A 16,104-nucleotide genomic window follows, 5' to 3' on the forward strand; every position below is an offset into this window, starting at 1 on the left:
CAAAGTGAGAGTTGGAGTTTCTCTCATGAAAAATTCATGAAAAGGATAGCATATGGCCATAAATAAGTGCTAAGCGAGATATGTAAAGGAAGAACCTTTAAAGAGTGTGTGTAAGGTAACGCCGGTCTGATCCCATGGATTAATGGTTTAAAAGCTTTGCTACCAAACATTCCGATTAAACTTTGCGTTATCCTCACTAAGGTTAAGTTTAAAATCGAAAGATACCTAACTGTATTAACACTTTTTATATTTCACTATCTGGAATGATTTTTGTCATTATTAGAACTAGTGGGGGATTGTTGGAAATTGTTTTGCAATATTAGTTCCAAAATGACAAAAGAGTTAAATAGCATTTAATGCTTTGAATTCAATTTTTTAGTTATTGTTGTTTTGTTTGAATTTTGAATTCAATTTTCATATCTTTTCATGAAATAGTGTCATATATGAAACATTGTGTTTTATGGTGAAATGGTGTTGTTTCATCAAAGGTTGCAAACTTTTGAAACAACATCCATATCTCCTATAAATATATGATTCTATTCAGAAAAATAACACAAGAACTAAAAACGAATTTCTCTTCCAAATTCCAGAAAACCTTCCTTGCATTTCGGGTTCTTCACTTGTCTTGTGCAGACTCGAAATAAGGCTGACATTATCCTGAGTGTTCTTGCATTTTCCAACTCTAAGACATAATAAAAGAGTGCTTGAAATACTTTTAAGGAAAGTGATTTTCAATCACGATTCAGTCCTGGATCCATTTAATTTTACCGAATTTTCTAACAGTTATAACAATTTATTTGGGTTTGGTTGAATAACTTTTTAGTTTTGGTATAATTAAATTTATTCTTTTCTTACATTGTTATTCATATAGAGTGCCATAAGATAAATTTCTCTACGATCATACTAGTCAAATAGAAACCACATTTCGACCTCTACCTGCCGTATTGTAATTTATTCTTTATTTTTCTTATTTTTAAAGGCTATATCATATTGGTAGTTGTTTTTATCACAAAAGCGCACTATAAAATTACTTGGACATGTTATGACAATTTAAATAGATTTAGTTGAATAATTATTTGGTTTTCGAATAATTAAATTTATTATTTTCATAAATTGTTATTCATATAAGATAAATTTCTCTAGGACTAGACTAGTCCAATAGAAACTACATTTTAAAAACTAATTAGTGTTTCAGGTTTTAAACTTTTAATTATGTTGGGAGGAAAATCATGCTTGTTTTAAAGATTATTTACCAGATATATTAAAACTATTTTTTAGTGTATCAAACATAATTGTATAGGAGCTCAAATTTTGTAGACCTTGCTTTCTATTGTCATATTTTATGGATAGATGTTTGATTATTTTCCTTTTTAAAGTTTGAGATTGTTGGAAGTGTTGAATATTGTATTATTTAGATAACACTCTCGCAATTAAGTCTTATTACACTAAGTATTGTTATCTATCAATCAAGTCACATTATAATATCCTGTCATATATCATATCCTATGAAATATGCAGAGGATGTATCATTATACCTTAGAAAAATGTATGCTTGAGATGATCTTATATTATATCTTCTAATAGCTTCTACGTTTCATTATTTTTTTTCTATGACTTAAAAAAAATATTTCTATAAAAATAGGACATTACTTTATCTTTTGTATCACATCATCATTAATATAATTTTAACTTTTGAAGTATAATATTTCTCTTCCTAAAACTAATCCTTATAGTTTTAATTAACACTACATATAAATTTAGTAAAAAATATATTTTACGTTAGGTGGTTGATAAAGATAAAAACTAAAGTCTGATTAAACAAAATAAGTTATAGAACTATTAGGTGATTAAAGATTAATAAAAGTAAGTCTCTCTCTCGATTAAATAAACTATATAATATGCATTTTATGTGTTTTATATTATATAATTTAAATATCTCTTTGAGTCATAATATTGGGTTGGTTAATGGTGTAAGACCTTATTTTTTCTAATTTATTTATTTTAATTGAAATTGATGAAATTGCATGATAATTAATGGATAAACGTTGTATTGATGTTAGCTGTTATTTCTCTTGAAGTTGCATTTCTATTTGGGGTTAAGGAAGGGAAAATCGTAGTTCTAATTTAAACTTCAATGGAGAAAACTTATTTTTTTCCTTCTAGTTCAGGGTGACGGGTGTCACCCTAATGATGTCCTGCTCGTCATCGTTTTTGGTGTGCTTTGGTCAAATGGTATGGATTCAAAGCGATTAGCTAATTCTATTGAGGAATTAGTGAAGCATTACCTATGGTGATGATAACCAATTTGGTGTGCTTTGGTCCGATGGTGTGGAATCGTGAGCGAGTAGCTGTTTCCATATGGGAACCGGTGAAACGTTACTTATGGTGATAGTAATGATTTTGTATGCTCTAGTCCTATGATGGGGATTCAGGAGCGAGATGAACTTGTGTTGCCCATAATGGTACCACATGAATTATCGAGTCACGGTGTTGAGTATATTGCATTCATTGTTACATTTGTGTATTACATTATGTGTGTATATTGTCGATGCATTGTTCTTCTAACGTTTGTTTTGTGGTGAGCATAGTAATGGCTTGAAGAAACAATCACACAATTGTTGATGCTTTGGGGTCAGTGGCTCAGGTGCTGCAAGGTCAACAAAATCATCAAGATGATAATGAAGAGTTACGTGCATTGGATAAATTTCAGAGAAACAAGCCTCCGACTTTCAAGGGAATATATGATCCGGAGGGTACGTATGCATGGCTCAGAGAGATTGAGAAGATCTTTTGAGTGATGGCTTGCACTGAAGTTCTCTAACCAACCTAAATAATCAGAGGGATCCCTAAATAAAGGGCAGGATCGAAAGACCCTAAAACCACTATTCATATATGTTAGATTAATGAGTTCGTCGGTCGAAGGGTTGTCCTGATTATTTGGGTTAGGATTTTCCTCAGTATGGGTTTCATCACTAACCTTAGGTTTTTTAGCACATGCAATGCGTTTGTACCTATGGTAGGTTGGGAAAAATTCCTTGAGCTTATTATGATCAACATTTGAATTTGATAATGGTCCTAACATTGCATGAGTTTTGCCAGAGATAGAAATAGGGATCAATACATGTGATTCGAAAATTCTTCTCTGTTCTTCAGTAAGAGGCTCAGGAACATATTGTTGATTACCCATAATGTTTGGGCCTAAAATCTTGTCAGCATGAGGAAGACCTTGAGATTTCTTAGAATCTTTTGTGTTTTTGGTTGATTCCTTGGTAGCTTTTGCGGATGACGTCATTGTTGCAGAAATATTGAAAGAAGAAGTAGAATGGGTTTTTGGTTTGAGGAAGATGAAGAGTGGAAGAAATTGTTTTTGAGGGGGTTCAGAATGAGAAAAGTTGGAAAAAGTGTTAAGTATACATATTTATAAGCTGCTGAAGTGGAAGGGGTTTTTGTTAAGCATTGATAGTTGAAAAGAAAGTGGGTGCGTGTCAGTTGGAATGACCATGATGAACAGTGGCAGTTAAAGGCTAGCCACGATGTCCTAGGGGTTAAGAGGCGTTATGATTAGATAAAGATTCTCACGTGGGTTTTGAGGAGACGTTTTGCAAAAGTTGTCATCGTGACGTCATAGCAGATGAACAGTTTGTGACGTTGAATTGGATTGTCAAAAATGCCTTTTTCTTCGTTATGTCGAAAAAGACATTTTGGGGGGACAATTTGTTAGATGGAAGTTTCGACGTCAGGCTGGAGTCAATGAGCGAAGAAGAGAGAATATCTTTGAAGACAGTTTGGACTTCGACATAAAAAACATTGTCTGAGAAAGCCAGTCGAATCGGTCCTTGTGTAAGAGAGAATTGTTGTGTGAGACTTATAAATGCTTCTAAGTTTAGAATGGTAATTCGACTGAGGCAACTTTAAGGTTGCCTTCGACACATATGTTTGAATTTGAATGAAAGAGGGATAATTGTATTTCGTTCTTATCCAGTTTTAAAAAAAAGACACATGGAACGTTATGATGAATTGAAGACATGTCGAGTCCGACGTGTCATTGCCTGGGAGAAAAGTCGTTAGTAACAGTTATTTCGACTTAGTATATATAGGGGTCTTAGTGTTAGGATTTCAGGGTTTTCGATTGCCGTACAAATACTCACAATTATTCAAACTATCTAGCGTGTTGAGAAAAGAGTATCATTGAGAATGTACGTTTGATAACACCATTTTCTACACATCAATCAAAGTTTATTTATATTTTATTTTCCAGAATTTATCTTTCATTACAAGTCATTTTTCAAGTGCCTTTATTATACTTTCTTTTAGATTCTGCAATTTATCCATTTGAAAACGTTTTAAACAAACAATCTTCATATATGAATATTGTCGAAGTGTTCATCATTTTTCAAATACAATTTTAAACAATATAACACATGTCCTATGATCAATCTGATCGATCCTGTGAGTAACCAAGGTATCCTTGATTTTGAAGAACAGCGGTTGTTTACCAATTTTCACACTAAACACACTACACATTCTCATGTCGATTAAAATACAAGATAAACTCACTCTCCTACTCAAAATAAATGGATGAGACTAGGAGCATGTCTTTCTTAGAGTAGGAAAATGTCTCAACACCCCTTAAAGAAATACATATTCTTTATTATATTAAAACTTTATTTTGTATTGATTCCTTATACACAAAATTAATTCAAAATTTAAATTTATTCATTTAGTATAAAAAAATATATTTTTTTTGAATAATTGAATGTTGGTTCACATTTTCTCCTTAGAATATTACAGAAATAAGAAATAGAAAATATATTTAAAAGCACATTTTAAGTCTTTTTTTTTTGGTTTTGATATTTTGTTGATTTCTATAGTATTTGACTATGAGTTTTTCATCCCACAATCATAATCTTAAATGAGCTACAACAAAAATAAACTGGATTATATTATTCATTTTCTTATCTGTCTAATTAACCTATCGGCCTCTGACATTTTTTACAAGATACAGTAAAAGTACATAATATAATAAAAGTACAAATAATATGAGTCTTCAGTGCTAAGTATTCAACTTTATAACCGTCTTTGATCCTTTCGAATTTGTAAATAAATAAATTTCATAGTATGAAATCCTTAATTAGGACCAACAATTGTCTAGCTACCCAATTACCAGGTCTTACTTCTTAATCTTTATTAAGCTCAATAAAAAATCATAAGTATTAACATAGCTTGTTAATACATATGTCATACTTATACCTCTCTTGCATGAACTCTAGCATTGTCAACTGAAAGGAACTAAATTGTATTCCAAATACCAGGTCATCTAGGAAGTCATTAACCACTTTCATATTCACCTGACTATGATTTCTCACAATCACTATGTGTTATTAATAATTTTGAATTGCACTTAAGTTATCTTGATCTAGGATCATCCAAAATCTAACTTCATCGTTTCTATCTCTAGGTTTATTCATAAATCCTAAATATTAATTAATCTTGATAATACCTAAATCATCCTTGATCTTCGATCACTATAGCCATGTCCTAATTATTGTTATGTTTAGGATCATCACATAAGTCCGATATATGATTAGGATATCTAAAATGAGATTAATTATAGTTAATATAATATTTTGGGACTTTCTACATTATGTGAATTGATTCCCCAAAATTTATGATTTGATTCGCCATATCAGTTCCAAATAAAATAAAAAAAGACTTTTACAATTCATTCACATCACCACATAAACTAAATCATTTCTTCAAATCTATAGAATTTGGTAATTTGGCATAATTCTTTAATTTTCCCCAACTTCAAACATGTTTTTAAGCATCGATACCTATGAAATTTGTACTCAAATTGAGGAAATCAAGTCTAGTTTTTAAATAATAAACATTCACTCAAACATGAGTCATATGTAAAAAGAAATTATGGCTTAAACACTAAATCTTATCAAGTTTTTGTTTCATTTAAAGACTAAAATTAATTCACATGAATATATAACTGATTCATGATGCGATAAAACTTATAAATTTTGATTTTTCTAACTCCAAATAAGTAATAAACATGCTAAAATCATATATAACAATCTTAGGTCATACATGTGGACCTATGAACTTACAAAGTACAATTATCTGCATCAGTCAGACGTTCACGATAGTTTTTTTATGATAACAATACTATGATGTCAAGTCACTATCAATCAAGTAATCAAGATGTTCTATCAAGATAAAGATGTTTTGTTTGTGAGATCAAGATGTCAAAGTCAATCTCAATAAGGACAACATCTAATGTCAAACGGCGTTCAGTGGAATCCCTGATAATCTCTGTTCAAGCAATCTCTGATTATGATGTCTATTAAGAAGCTTTATCAAGCCTCATTAGTTAGAAGAAGTCAAGTCTCAGATGAAGTTTTTGAATTAATAATGAATCAAACAAAGGATCTTGAAGCTTCAAAGATCTTAAAAGAGAGAAAGTGTGAAAGCTTGCTTGATTTGTGTTTGAGTGATCAATGTATTGTAAAGATATAAGAGTAATTCTTGATTTACGAAGACAACACACACACACACACAATCACGCAGGCACGCGCGCGTAAACGCACGCATGCGTGCGCACGCTGACACACACACACATACACACACACACTTAAAATAGTTTTCAAACCTCTCTCTTTTGATAAAACACCTTAAAACTTATAAATGAACCATCAAGGTGCTTGTGGGATTTACTAAGAGTGTTCATAATCATTTATGAAGCTTTTATACTCTGCCTAATTGATTAGGGACCTTATCCGATCGATTATAACAGGGTAAACGACTTCTTAATTAATTAAGAATACTCCTAATTGATTAATAAGACACATAGTTATTGTAAGGTTTCCTTTTTATAATTAGGGTTGCTATATTTTTGAAGTTTCTAATTGATTAATCCTATGACTTAATCGATTAGATCATTTAAAGGTCCATAACTCTTTTTTCTTTTTGAGCAAATTTTTTCTCCTATAAATATAGGGGTTTTCTTATTTTAAAACACACTAGAAAACATATTTCTATAATACTTTCTCATTTTTTAATCTCTTCATTTCATTTCTTTCTTTTTCACGATATTGCCTTAGCACATTGAGAGTGAAATATCATTGAGACTTTTGTTGTTCTGGTGTTGTGGAAATTCCGTAAGTTACTCAAGAGGGTCTTTCTCCTGTGTAATATCTTCGAAATAAGTCGATGTTTAGTTCTTAAGTTGAACCAATTAAAAGTTCTGTCTGATTCTTGATATTAGCCCGCTAAAATCTCTATTTGGTTCGTGAGCTGAGTCATTTAAAAGCTCTCATTTGGTTATTGAGTTTAGTCATCAAAAACTCTAGTTGGCATGATGTAAAAGTTATGCTTGATTTGATATTATCCTTAGTGTAAAATTTCTTGTTTGGTTTGGAGATTAGCCGGTGTAAAATATCTTGTTTGATTGTAAAAAGGTTTGTAGAAATAACTTGTGAAAAACTAATATCTAATTTGGTGAAAACTCTCAAAAAGAAATTTTTTGGGACATGAATATATCATGTGGTTAGATTAGACCTGTATAAATAAATCAATGGTGCATCTCTTTCATCCATTATCTCTTTACTTTTCAATTCATTGTCATTTCCTAACCTTCAACTCTCTGATTTTCATTCTTTTAAATATTCAACTATTCTTATTCTACGTTTAAGTTATAAGATTGTTTTAAACATTTTTGTAAACTAAAAATTTCATAATTGAACATGTTTGAAATCCCTTATTCAATAATACATACACGATCATGGCCTAAACATTCACAATATACACATAACTCCAACAATCTCATGTCAACTTAGTGTTCCCACAATATAACTTACAAGATGCCTTGGATAATTTAAAATTCCTTATTCTAATTCCATTGGTCCTGTTGGGCCTCACAAGATACATGCATGTGAACCTTAAACTTTATGTTCGTCCTACATACGTGTAAACTCCACCTTTTGATTGCGTTAAGAAACAAGAGTGAACAATAACTTCTTTACACCTATATATCTATAATATCCATCCCATAACAATACCTTCATTGCTCTCTTCTGTTCCTCTCCCTTGTGCAACAATGGCACTCACACGTGCCACACTTGTGCTAACCATGTCCCTTACTCTCCTAACATTGTCCATAGCCCAAGCCCTGTCCATAGCCCAAGCCCCCTCCCCTGCACCCATCATGGCCCACACTCCTTCTCCTGTATCACTCCCACCAGAAAGCCCAAGCCCAAGTCAGAGCCCGAGCATGAGCCCAACTCCAAGCCCTACAATAGCTTCCCCTCCTGCCCTTACACCTGATTCACCATCACCTACTCCGTCACCGTCCACCGGAGAATCATTTTCTGATAATCCAGTAGCCTTACCAAGCAACGCGGTTAGTCACAGAAACAGCTTTTTCATGCTACCACTCATTGCTGCTCTGCTTATTTCTTTTATCGATACGAGGTTAAAGCAGTTCAGTTGATAGCTCTTCAGAAATATCTATAGTTAATTTTCCCTTATTTTGTTGCGTTGATTTTCTATTATATTAGTGGCTATGTTTTTCTAATTGATTTGTTAAGGACAGTGGTGACCAAACATTGCAGATGTATGCTATTGTTGGTGTCATATTTTGTAGCTTACTAAATAAAGGGTTATGAATAACTTTTTAGTAATTGTCACATGTTATGGTTGATTTAATGATATAAAAAAGTGGGATAAAGAGAATAATGTTTATCATATAAGAACTTTTTTTTAGTTGATTGAAATTCTCTAAAAAGCACAATATTGATAGTGGAGAATAGAAGAGGTGGACACATCCTTGGCCTAATTGTTCCCTTTTGACACAAAAGAATCCTTACAAGCATTTAAAACTTTCCTCATTATAACAACACACATTCATGTATGCTAAAAGTTAAAATGAAGAGAATTCATACGCTGAGAATGTAGTACCACACATCAAATAACAAATAAAGCATTTGATTCTATCACGATGACTTCAAATTATTATATTTTTTCATGTGTGTAAATATTTCCCTATTTATGGAATGCTCGCTATATTCACACATTAAGAAAACGTACTTGTCAAATTAATAATTAGGCATGAAAATTCCCCATCATATCGAAAGATTTTTCTATTGGTTTTTAGCTTTTCGACTATCATTCTCTCCTTTCAGACACCGGTTGTAACGATCTGCAAACACACAAACAAAAGTTGTGTTTTAAGAAGGCCTATGTTCCAACATAAGAAGACTTTATGTTCACCTTTCACTTAATGATTAAAATGATACTACTATGATATGAGAGGGTTAAAATATGTCTTGCTTCTAAAATATAATCTAAGGAAACAAAGTTTGAATTATTATTTTTTTCAATCTGTTAAGTACCAGAATTTAAATTCCAAAAACAGTGACATGATTCAGATTCTTAATATAACAGTATTCCATATTTATATTTCCAATTTCCAAAATGTGATATTTTATTAAATGTTTTATTGTGTATTGAAAAAAAGAGATTCAAGTTGTGTTTTTCTTTTTTGTATTTCAGAATTATAATTCCAACACAGTTGATGTCCTTCTAATATTGTAGAAGTATTTTTGTACAGAAAAGAGAGAAACACTGGTGTAAATAGTAGTAATTCTCCCACAAAATTTAGGCTGGTAGACGCACCAAATTTAATCCCATGGGCCTTAAGCCTTAAGGCCAGCTTGGTTCACCAGAGAGAAGAGAAGGGATTTTAATGAGATTTTATGCTGCCACCCTAAAACTTTGACCTCACACCCCCACATGAGGGATACTTTTGTCATAATATCCTTTGTGATTTTTTATGTTTTTAAAAAAATAATATTTTTTGAATTTTTAAAGAATTTTATGAGTTTTGATGGGATTTGTTGAGGTACATGAGTTTTTACCGGACTTTTTTGACCTTTTAATTAGATTTTTCAAATTTTTCAGAATTTAAAATTATTTTCCAAAACTCCATAAATTTTTATCAGATTTTTCAAATATACTATCGGATTTTTTAAAAAATCTATAGATTTTTATCAGATTTTTCAAAAATCTACGAGTTTCCACCGGTTTTTAAAAAAATTCAATAGTGTTAATTTCAGTTTTTCTTTTCTATCAGATTTTTCATACTGGATTTTTCAATTGTAACAAAGGAAGTTTGATTTGCTTTTTTTTTTGGTTAAATTTTGTTGTAACAAAGGTATTACCCTGATATTCAATCAAAATATTTTATATTGTCAAATCATATCAGTATTTTAAAAATAAAAATGTGATGTGACGGAATCCAAGTGCATGTTTCTTTTTCTCTAAATATGTGGGGTGCCAGATCAAGATCAAAGTGTGGGGTAGTAAAATAAAATTTCAATTTTAATATAAGGGAAGGGAGAGAAGAAGAGGCGATAAACATTTGCTTATACTATTTCCACTCCAGTAATATGAAAGTAAAAAGTCGAAAAAAAACTAAGGGTATCACTCTTAAGGGGTGCCCCTTTAAGGATCAACGTGCAAACACGTCGATGAGTATATTAGTAATTATTAATCTGAACCTACTTTCTTCTTTGTTTTCTTCGGCACTCAAAACAATCAGTACATGGTAACTTATTTCTAATTCTACCTGAAGAACCCGATTCAAGTTTGCTCGATGGTACTTTCAGCTCTTCCACTAGTATCTGCCTAAGCTTCTCATTTTCCTCCACGAGTTCTTCTATCATTTGCTGGTGTTTCAAAACCTACAACAATAGAAAACTTTAACAAATAGAAACAATAGAAACGTTGAAAATTTCAACAAGAAGCATATACTCTGATTATAAGATTCAGTCTATCAGTATTTAACTATTTAGTATATTATAAAAGGTGATTTAATATCTCGGTCACAGAATCAATACTAATTAGAAGAAGAAAATTACCATCTGAAGTATTTTGTTCTCTGTGATCATGCGTCCAGCCTACAATGAATCTTAGATATTAGAATCAAAATTTCATATAACATTTGAATCACTAAAGATAAAACTCACACAAGTGGAAAGGAGGGAATAATATAAATGATGATAATTTTGTCACGCCGAACACTTTATAGTAATGAAAATCATTTCATAATTAATTTTGTCATGTCGAACACCTTTCTGAGAGTGAGGAGTGTAAAATAAATACTTAACAAATGTGATATTTACAACATGATAGATGCATTATCAATATAAAGTGTTCACATTTTGTTTTATAGGATTGCAGAGTGTATGAATCTATTTTAAAAATATATATTTCAATGAATGATGTAACATGTCCATGATTAGGCCAAAATCCAAGCTTCCAGGGAGAGATGATATTTTTTTATGCCTATGAATACCATTTTAAGAAAACAACATTACCCAACCCCATCACTAACCCATCCATCCTTTCTACCCATCAGACCAGAAGCACCACCATAATAGCAGCATTGTGGCCTCTGCAATTACATTACCAATTTGCACTATCACCAAAACCTCGTCATAGGAATTATAGAGTGTTTTTGGAAATTTCATATTATACCCAAGAATACTTTGCAAGCCAAACACTTTTGGCAACATATCCAAGAATCACATACTGCCTAGGAGCCGTTATACAAGTCACGTGGTAGGAAGTAACCTTGGAGACTGCTTGATTCCATGGAGGCTATTTTACCTCAATTTTAGCCTACCCGCCCATCTTCATACTAGCCATGGACCTCGATGGTAACCCTAAATAAAATCTCTTTCCAAGTGGAAAATTCACCTACAGTCTATATCTTCTTTCAAAATTCTTCTCAATACTGAATGCAAATTCTTTGACCATCCATTTATGTGAAGCATAAAGTGTATGCAAAAGTTCTAAAGTTAGAAAGCATTTTCAATTCTATATGTAAAAATAAACTCCCCGTGCTTTACTGATTAGAAGAAAAATGCATCAATATTTAATTGTCATGTATGAAAGTGAGTAAATGAGAGCATACCGCTTCACCGGAAGCTCCTCCTTCTCCCTTCAACAGTGGATTTTGCAAAAAGTTGTTAAGAACCTTCTCAGTTCGGCTGCCATATGTAGTGTCAACTGCAGTGTCTTTTATTGCAGTTTTATCAAAAGCCAAACCAATGTTCATTGCTTGAGATCCTGCTAGACCTTGAGATAATTGATCAGCCGATTTAGTTACTAACGGCATCATGCTTCCTGTACTGACTGTGCTTGTGACACTTTGTAAGGATGAGGGAAATGCACCCGGACTAAATGGTAAACTGGGAGTAAGTCCAAACTTCATCATCACCTTGGTCATTGTTATCTAGAACATTAAAGTATTCAAACATTTAAAGATCCGATACAAAAAGGAATATAAAGGAAGATATTAAAAGACAATACTTTTTAAATGAGAGAAGTTTCACATACTACAAGGCAAGATTGAATTTGATTCAACACTCCAGGTTTTACAGCAAGTCCTGCCATAATAAATATTAAAAACTCAGCTATCAACTGAAGAATGTTAACATGGCATGGAGAGTCTATGTCCACTCAAATAATCAAAGCAGAATCCACCCATAAATATATGACAACTAATTTTCATAGAAGAATAGCGCTCGTATTTGAAGCATCCAATGGTTTATTTCCCTTGAGTTTTACTTAATATATCACAGGATAATGGCAACATACAGATACAGTGAGCCACAGACACAAAGCTTTATGAACATTTTCATGGAATGCATAACCAATATGTATGTATGTGATATATGATAGATAGGACAGTTAGCTGTAAAATCAATGCATGCTAGAAAGCTACCTCCTAGGATGATGTTTAAGACTATGTGAGGACGTAAAACTTTAAAACATCAGAATCTCATGTTCCTATTTCTTAAATGAATAATTTTGGGAACTACTCTGAACAAATTATCTATATATTCTCAGACAATGTATGAGCTAAAAATTGCTAATAGTGCCACAACAGATAGATTGATAATTAAACAGATCCAACTAACAATTACTAGATTAAACACCTAACCAAAATAGAAGCAAAGACAAGAAAAACGACTTCTTATCATTGAATTCAATATGATATTTTATAGGTTACTACAACAATCTAATGATACAAAAATCACAAAATGCTAGAACATCGGTAAAGAATTGAAAATATGACATACCAGCTCCAAAACCATGACCAAAACCAACTCCACATCCAACACCCACTTCAATATTTTTAGCTCCAAACTTCCTCAACTGTACCAACATATTTATATGAGAAACAACTATTTCGTCAAAAGCAAGGGAACAAACAAGAATAAAGGCATAATTGTGATAATTGGTATGAAGCACGGACACCGGAAACACAACACCGACACTGACATGTCAACACTCGTAATAATTTTAAAAAACGAATAAATTAAACGTAATCACAGATGTTATTATCAGTTTTAGATACCGACACTGACACATTTTTTAAGAGGTGTCCATGTTCAAGAGGATAATTGCCTTACTTACAGAAGTATTTACATGCCTGGTAACACCAGAAAATGCATCAGTTGCACCCCTAGTAGCACTCATTACTTGATTCAACATAGGTATTGCAGCTGCAACAAAATCATAATAAGATAACAATTTCAGTAATGTTGCTCAATAAATTATTAAGTTTAAAAAATGGAAGCTGATTAACAGAAAACACGATATAGATAATAAGATATACTAGGTTTGTGAGTAGGAGAATTTTGAGGAGTTTTGGGGTTGAAGAAATTTTTCAAGTCCATAATGTGAAATTGGGAGAGAAGAGGAGGAAAATACCTAAATTTAAAGGGCGTCCAACGCCGATTCCGACGCCACAACCGATTCCAAAACCAGTAAATACTTGACCAACTTTGAAAGTAAATGGATTCTCAATTCCAATTCGAATTGCATTTCCTTCGTTTTTGGTTTCCATTCCTCAATACTAGTCTTCTTTAAGCTAGCAATAATATTCCTCCGTCTTCTTCTTCCACTGTTGCAGTGAGTGGAGCATCGGAGACAGGTGTTGGTTGCGGTTCTGTAACACCTACCAACGTGGCGGTTACAGCCAAGCTTGAATCAATGGAAATGAAAACTAATGGATCTGGCTTGCTGATTTTGGGCCTATTCATGATTCTTTAGCGCTTAATTTAAAATTAGATAATTAATTTAAAATTAGATAATTTCTTAATGCTCCCTAAAAATGTTTTTAGATTTCAAAGATATCTCTTCGAATACATTTTAAGTATATAGAATTCTGACTTAACATTAAAATATTTCGGAGATGCATCTTTAAATTTATATTAAAAATGTACCTACGGATGATATTGGAGTTTAAATCACGCCTATGCCCTTCTCCTTCCTCGTTTCTAAAAAAATTCAAAACTTTTTCAAACTCTCTCAAAGAAATTTTCATCAATCAAGTCCAAAATCAAACAACTAAACTTAGGTTCTTCAATCAACATCAAATACATTAGATACATCATCCAATACATTAGATACATCATCCAACATTAAAGTAAAGTCTAAATTTATAAGCTTTGATGTTTTGATAAGTTTTTTGAGTTTTTGTATAAATGAGTAGAATATGATGATTTAAATGAGAATGAGTAGAAATTGCATGAATGATAGTTTATACATACTCTAAAACAAGTTTGTTGGTTGAAAATAACAATCAAACCATTATTTTTGGGGTTTGCATGTCTGCATTGCCCAGGACCGGCCAAATCATATCGGAAGTCCCGTTCTAATTTCAAAAATGGACCCAAATTTAAAAAAAAATACAATTATAATAATTAAAAATATATATAAAAATACAATTATATATTAATTAAAAATAAATTTATTATTATTATTTTGAGTTTTGATCAATCTTGATTTTTGTATGTATTGAGTTTTTATACTAACATTTCTTTTAATTATTGAGTTTTTTTAATAATATTTTATTTATTTTTATTAATATTTATGAAAAAAATTGAAAATTTCAAAATTTGGGGCCCTGTGCAATCTCTTGCCGCCATTGAAGGATATGAAGAGTTGCAGAAAATTCCATAGATGCATTTCCAGAATTTTTCAACGTTTAGTTTCTAAGCAATCAGTGATGCATCTCCGAAAATTATCAATATGTTTTTTTTTTAAATTTTTTGCTTGTAGTGTTGCTTGTACAAATTGTATGGTATACTTACAAGCATTATGGTCGATAGAGACGGTAGATTGAGGCACAAGAGGATTGCACAACATGCATCAGTGTGTAGGGAGAAAAATCAGGTCTCGTAGGCTCTTGTTCACTCTAGCCATGCAGAGGCATCTACTTCTTGGGCTCATGCTTCTCCATCTTCTTCTTCCCGTAGGATACGAATTCCATCTATCGACATATCACTCTCTCTATCCTCCCGCAAGCAACAAGTTTCACTTATTCAGGCGCCAAAATTACTTGAGTCACCGATGGTACCTGAGGCACGAGTGCCACCTCCGACTGATGATGCTTCTGAGTCAGTGCCACCTCCGACTGATGATGCTTCAAAGCCAGTGCCATCTCCAACTGCTGAGGCTGTTGAGTCAATGCCACCTCCTGATGGTGAGTTTGTTGAGGATGATGAGCCAGAGCCACCTCAAGCATTTCAATGAGGACATGAAAAGTTGTCACTAATGCCTTTGTACCCAGACCATACTGTCATACATATATGGGACGGAGAGGTAACATTAGTTGGATTCAGGCAGCTTTGTCCCTATCTATGATGAAGAACTTGTGCATGACCGGTTATATTACAGACAACCACAGGATGCTTAATGCATTCGTGGAAAGATGGTACACCGAGACCTAGTCATTTCATCTCCCGCTTGGAGAGATGTCTATCGCACTCACGATGTGTCGTGTTTGTTGCATCTTCCGATCAAGTGGAAACTTCTAGATCATTGGAGGATTAGCAAAGACGAGGCACTCGAGATGAAGGTAGAATATTTGGGAGTTGACCTGGAGGATTCCATGAAGGAGTTTGAAAAAATCAGAGGATGCCATGATAGGTTTGAATTCCTGGAAAAAAAGTATATACATATGAGAGCATACTTGCTATATTTGGTTGACATTTCTATTTTTATGGACAAGAGTGCCACTTA

At 32.5% G+C, this 16,104-nt stretch overlaps 1 protein-coding gene across 2 annotated transcripts; it reads right to left on the bottom strand.

The window, feature by feature from the left end:
• Positions 1-8,866: 8,866 nt before the first annotated feature.
• LOC127120578 (uncharacterized) lies at positions 8,867-14,113 on the bottom strand. 2 transcript variants are annotated; one of them, XM_051051051.1, is made up of 8 exons: positions 13,789-14,099; positions 13,492-13,580; positions 13,155-13,230; positions 12,409-12,458; positions 11,984-12,304; positions 10,926-10,964; positions 10,634-10,748; positions 8,867-9,205 (listed from the first exon to the last, which is right to left on the bottom strand). In XM_051051051.1, the coding sequence occupies exons 1-8, from the start codon at positions 13,922-13,924 to the stop codon at positions 9,147-9,149; spliced, it is 885 nt and encodes a 294-aa protein (XP_050907008.1). In that variant the 5' UTR covers positions 13,925-14,099; the 3' UTR covers positions 8,867-9,146. The 2 variants fall into 2 exon arrangements, with proteins under 2 accessions (XP_050907008.1, XP_050907007.1); XM_051051050.1 differs by lacking the exon at positions 8,867-9,205 and having other exon boundaries at positions 10,415-10,748; positions 13,789-14,113.
• Between the last annotated feature and the right edge of the window lie 1,991 nt (positions 14,114-16,104).

This window comes from Lathyrus oleraceus, chromosome 2 (assembly GCF_024323335.1).
Source record: "Lathyrus oleraceus cultivar Zhongwan6 chromosome 2, CAAS_Psat_ZW6_1.0, whole genome shotgun sequence".
Classification (NCBI taxonomy): domain Eukaryota; kingdom Viridiplantae; phylum Streptophyta; class Magnoliopsida; order Fabales; family Fabaceae; genus Lathyrus; species Lathyrus oleraceus.

Bases quoted from the DNA above. Each gene is read 5' to 3' on its own strand.
- LOC127120578 (XM_051051050.1), bottom strand. From the start codon at position 13,924: ATGGAAACCAAAAACGAAGGAAATGCAATTCGAATTGGAATTGAGAAT. The intron at 13,231-13,491 runs GTAAGTAAGGCA...ATGTTGGTACAG, and splicing joins CCAGGCATGTAAATACTTCT to TTGAGGAAGTTTGGAGCTAA. The intron at 10,749-10,925 runs GTAATTTTCTTC...CTATTGTTGTAG, and splicing joins AGAACAAAATACTTCAGATG to GTTTTGAAACACCAGCAAAT.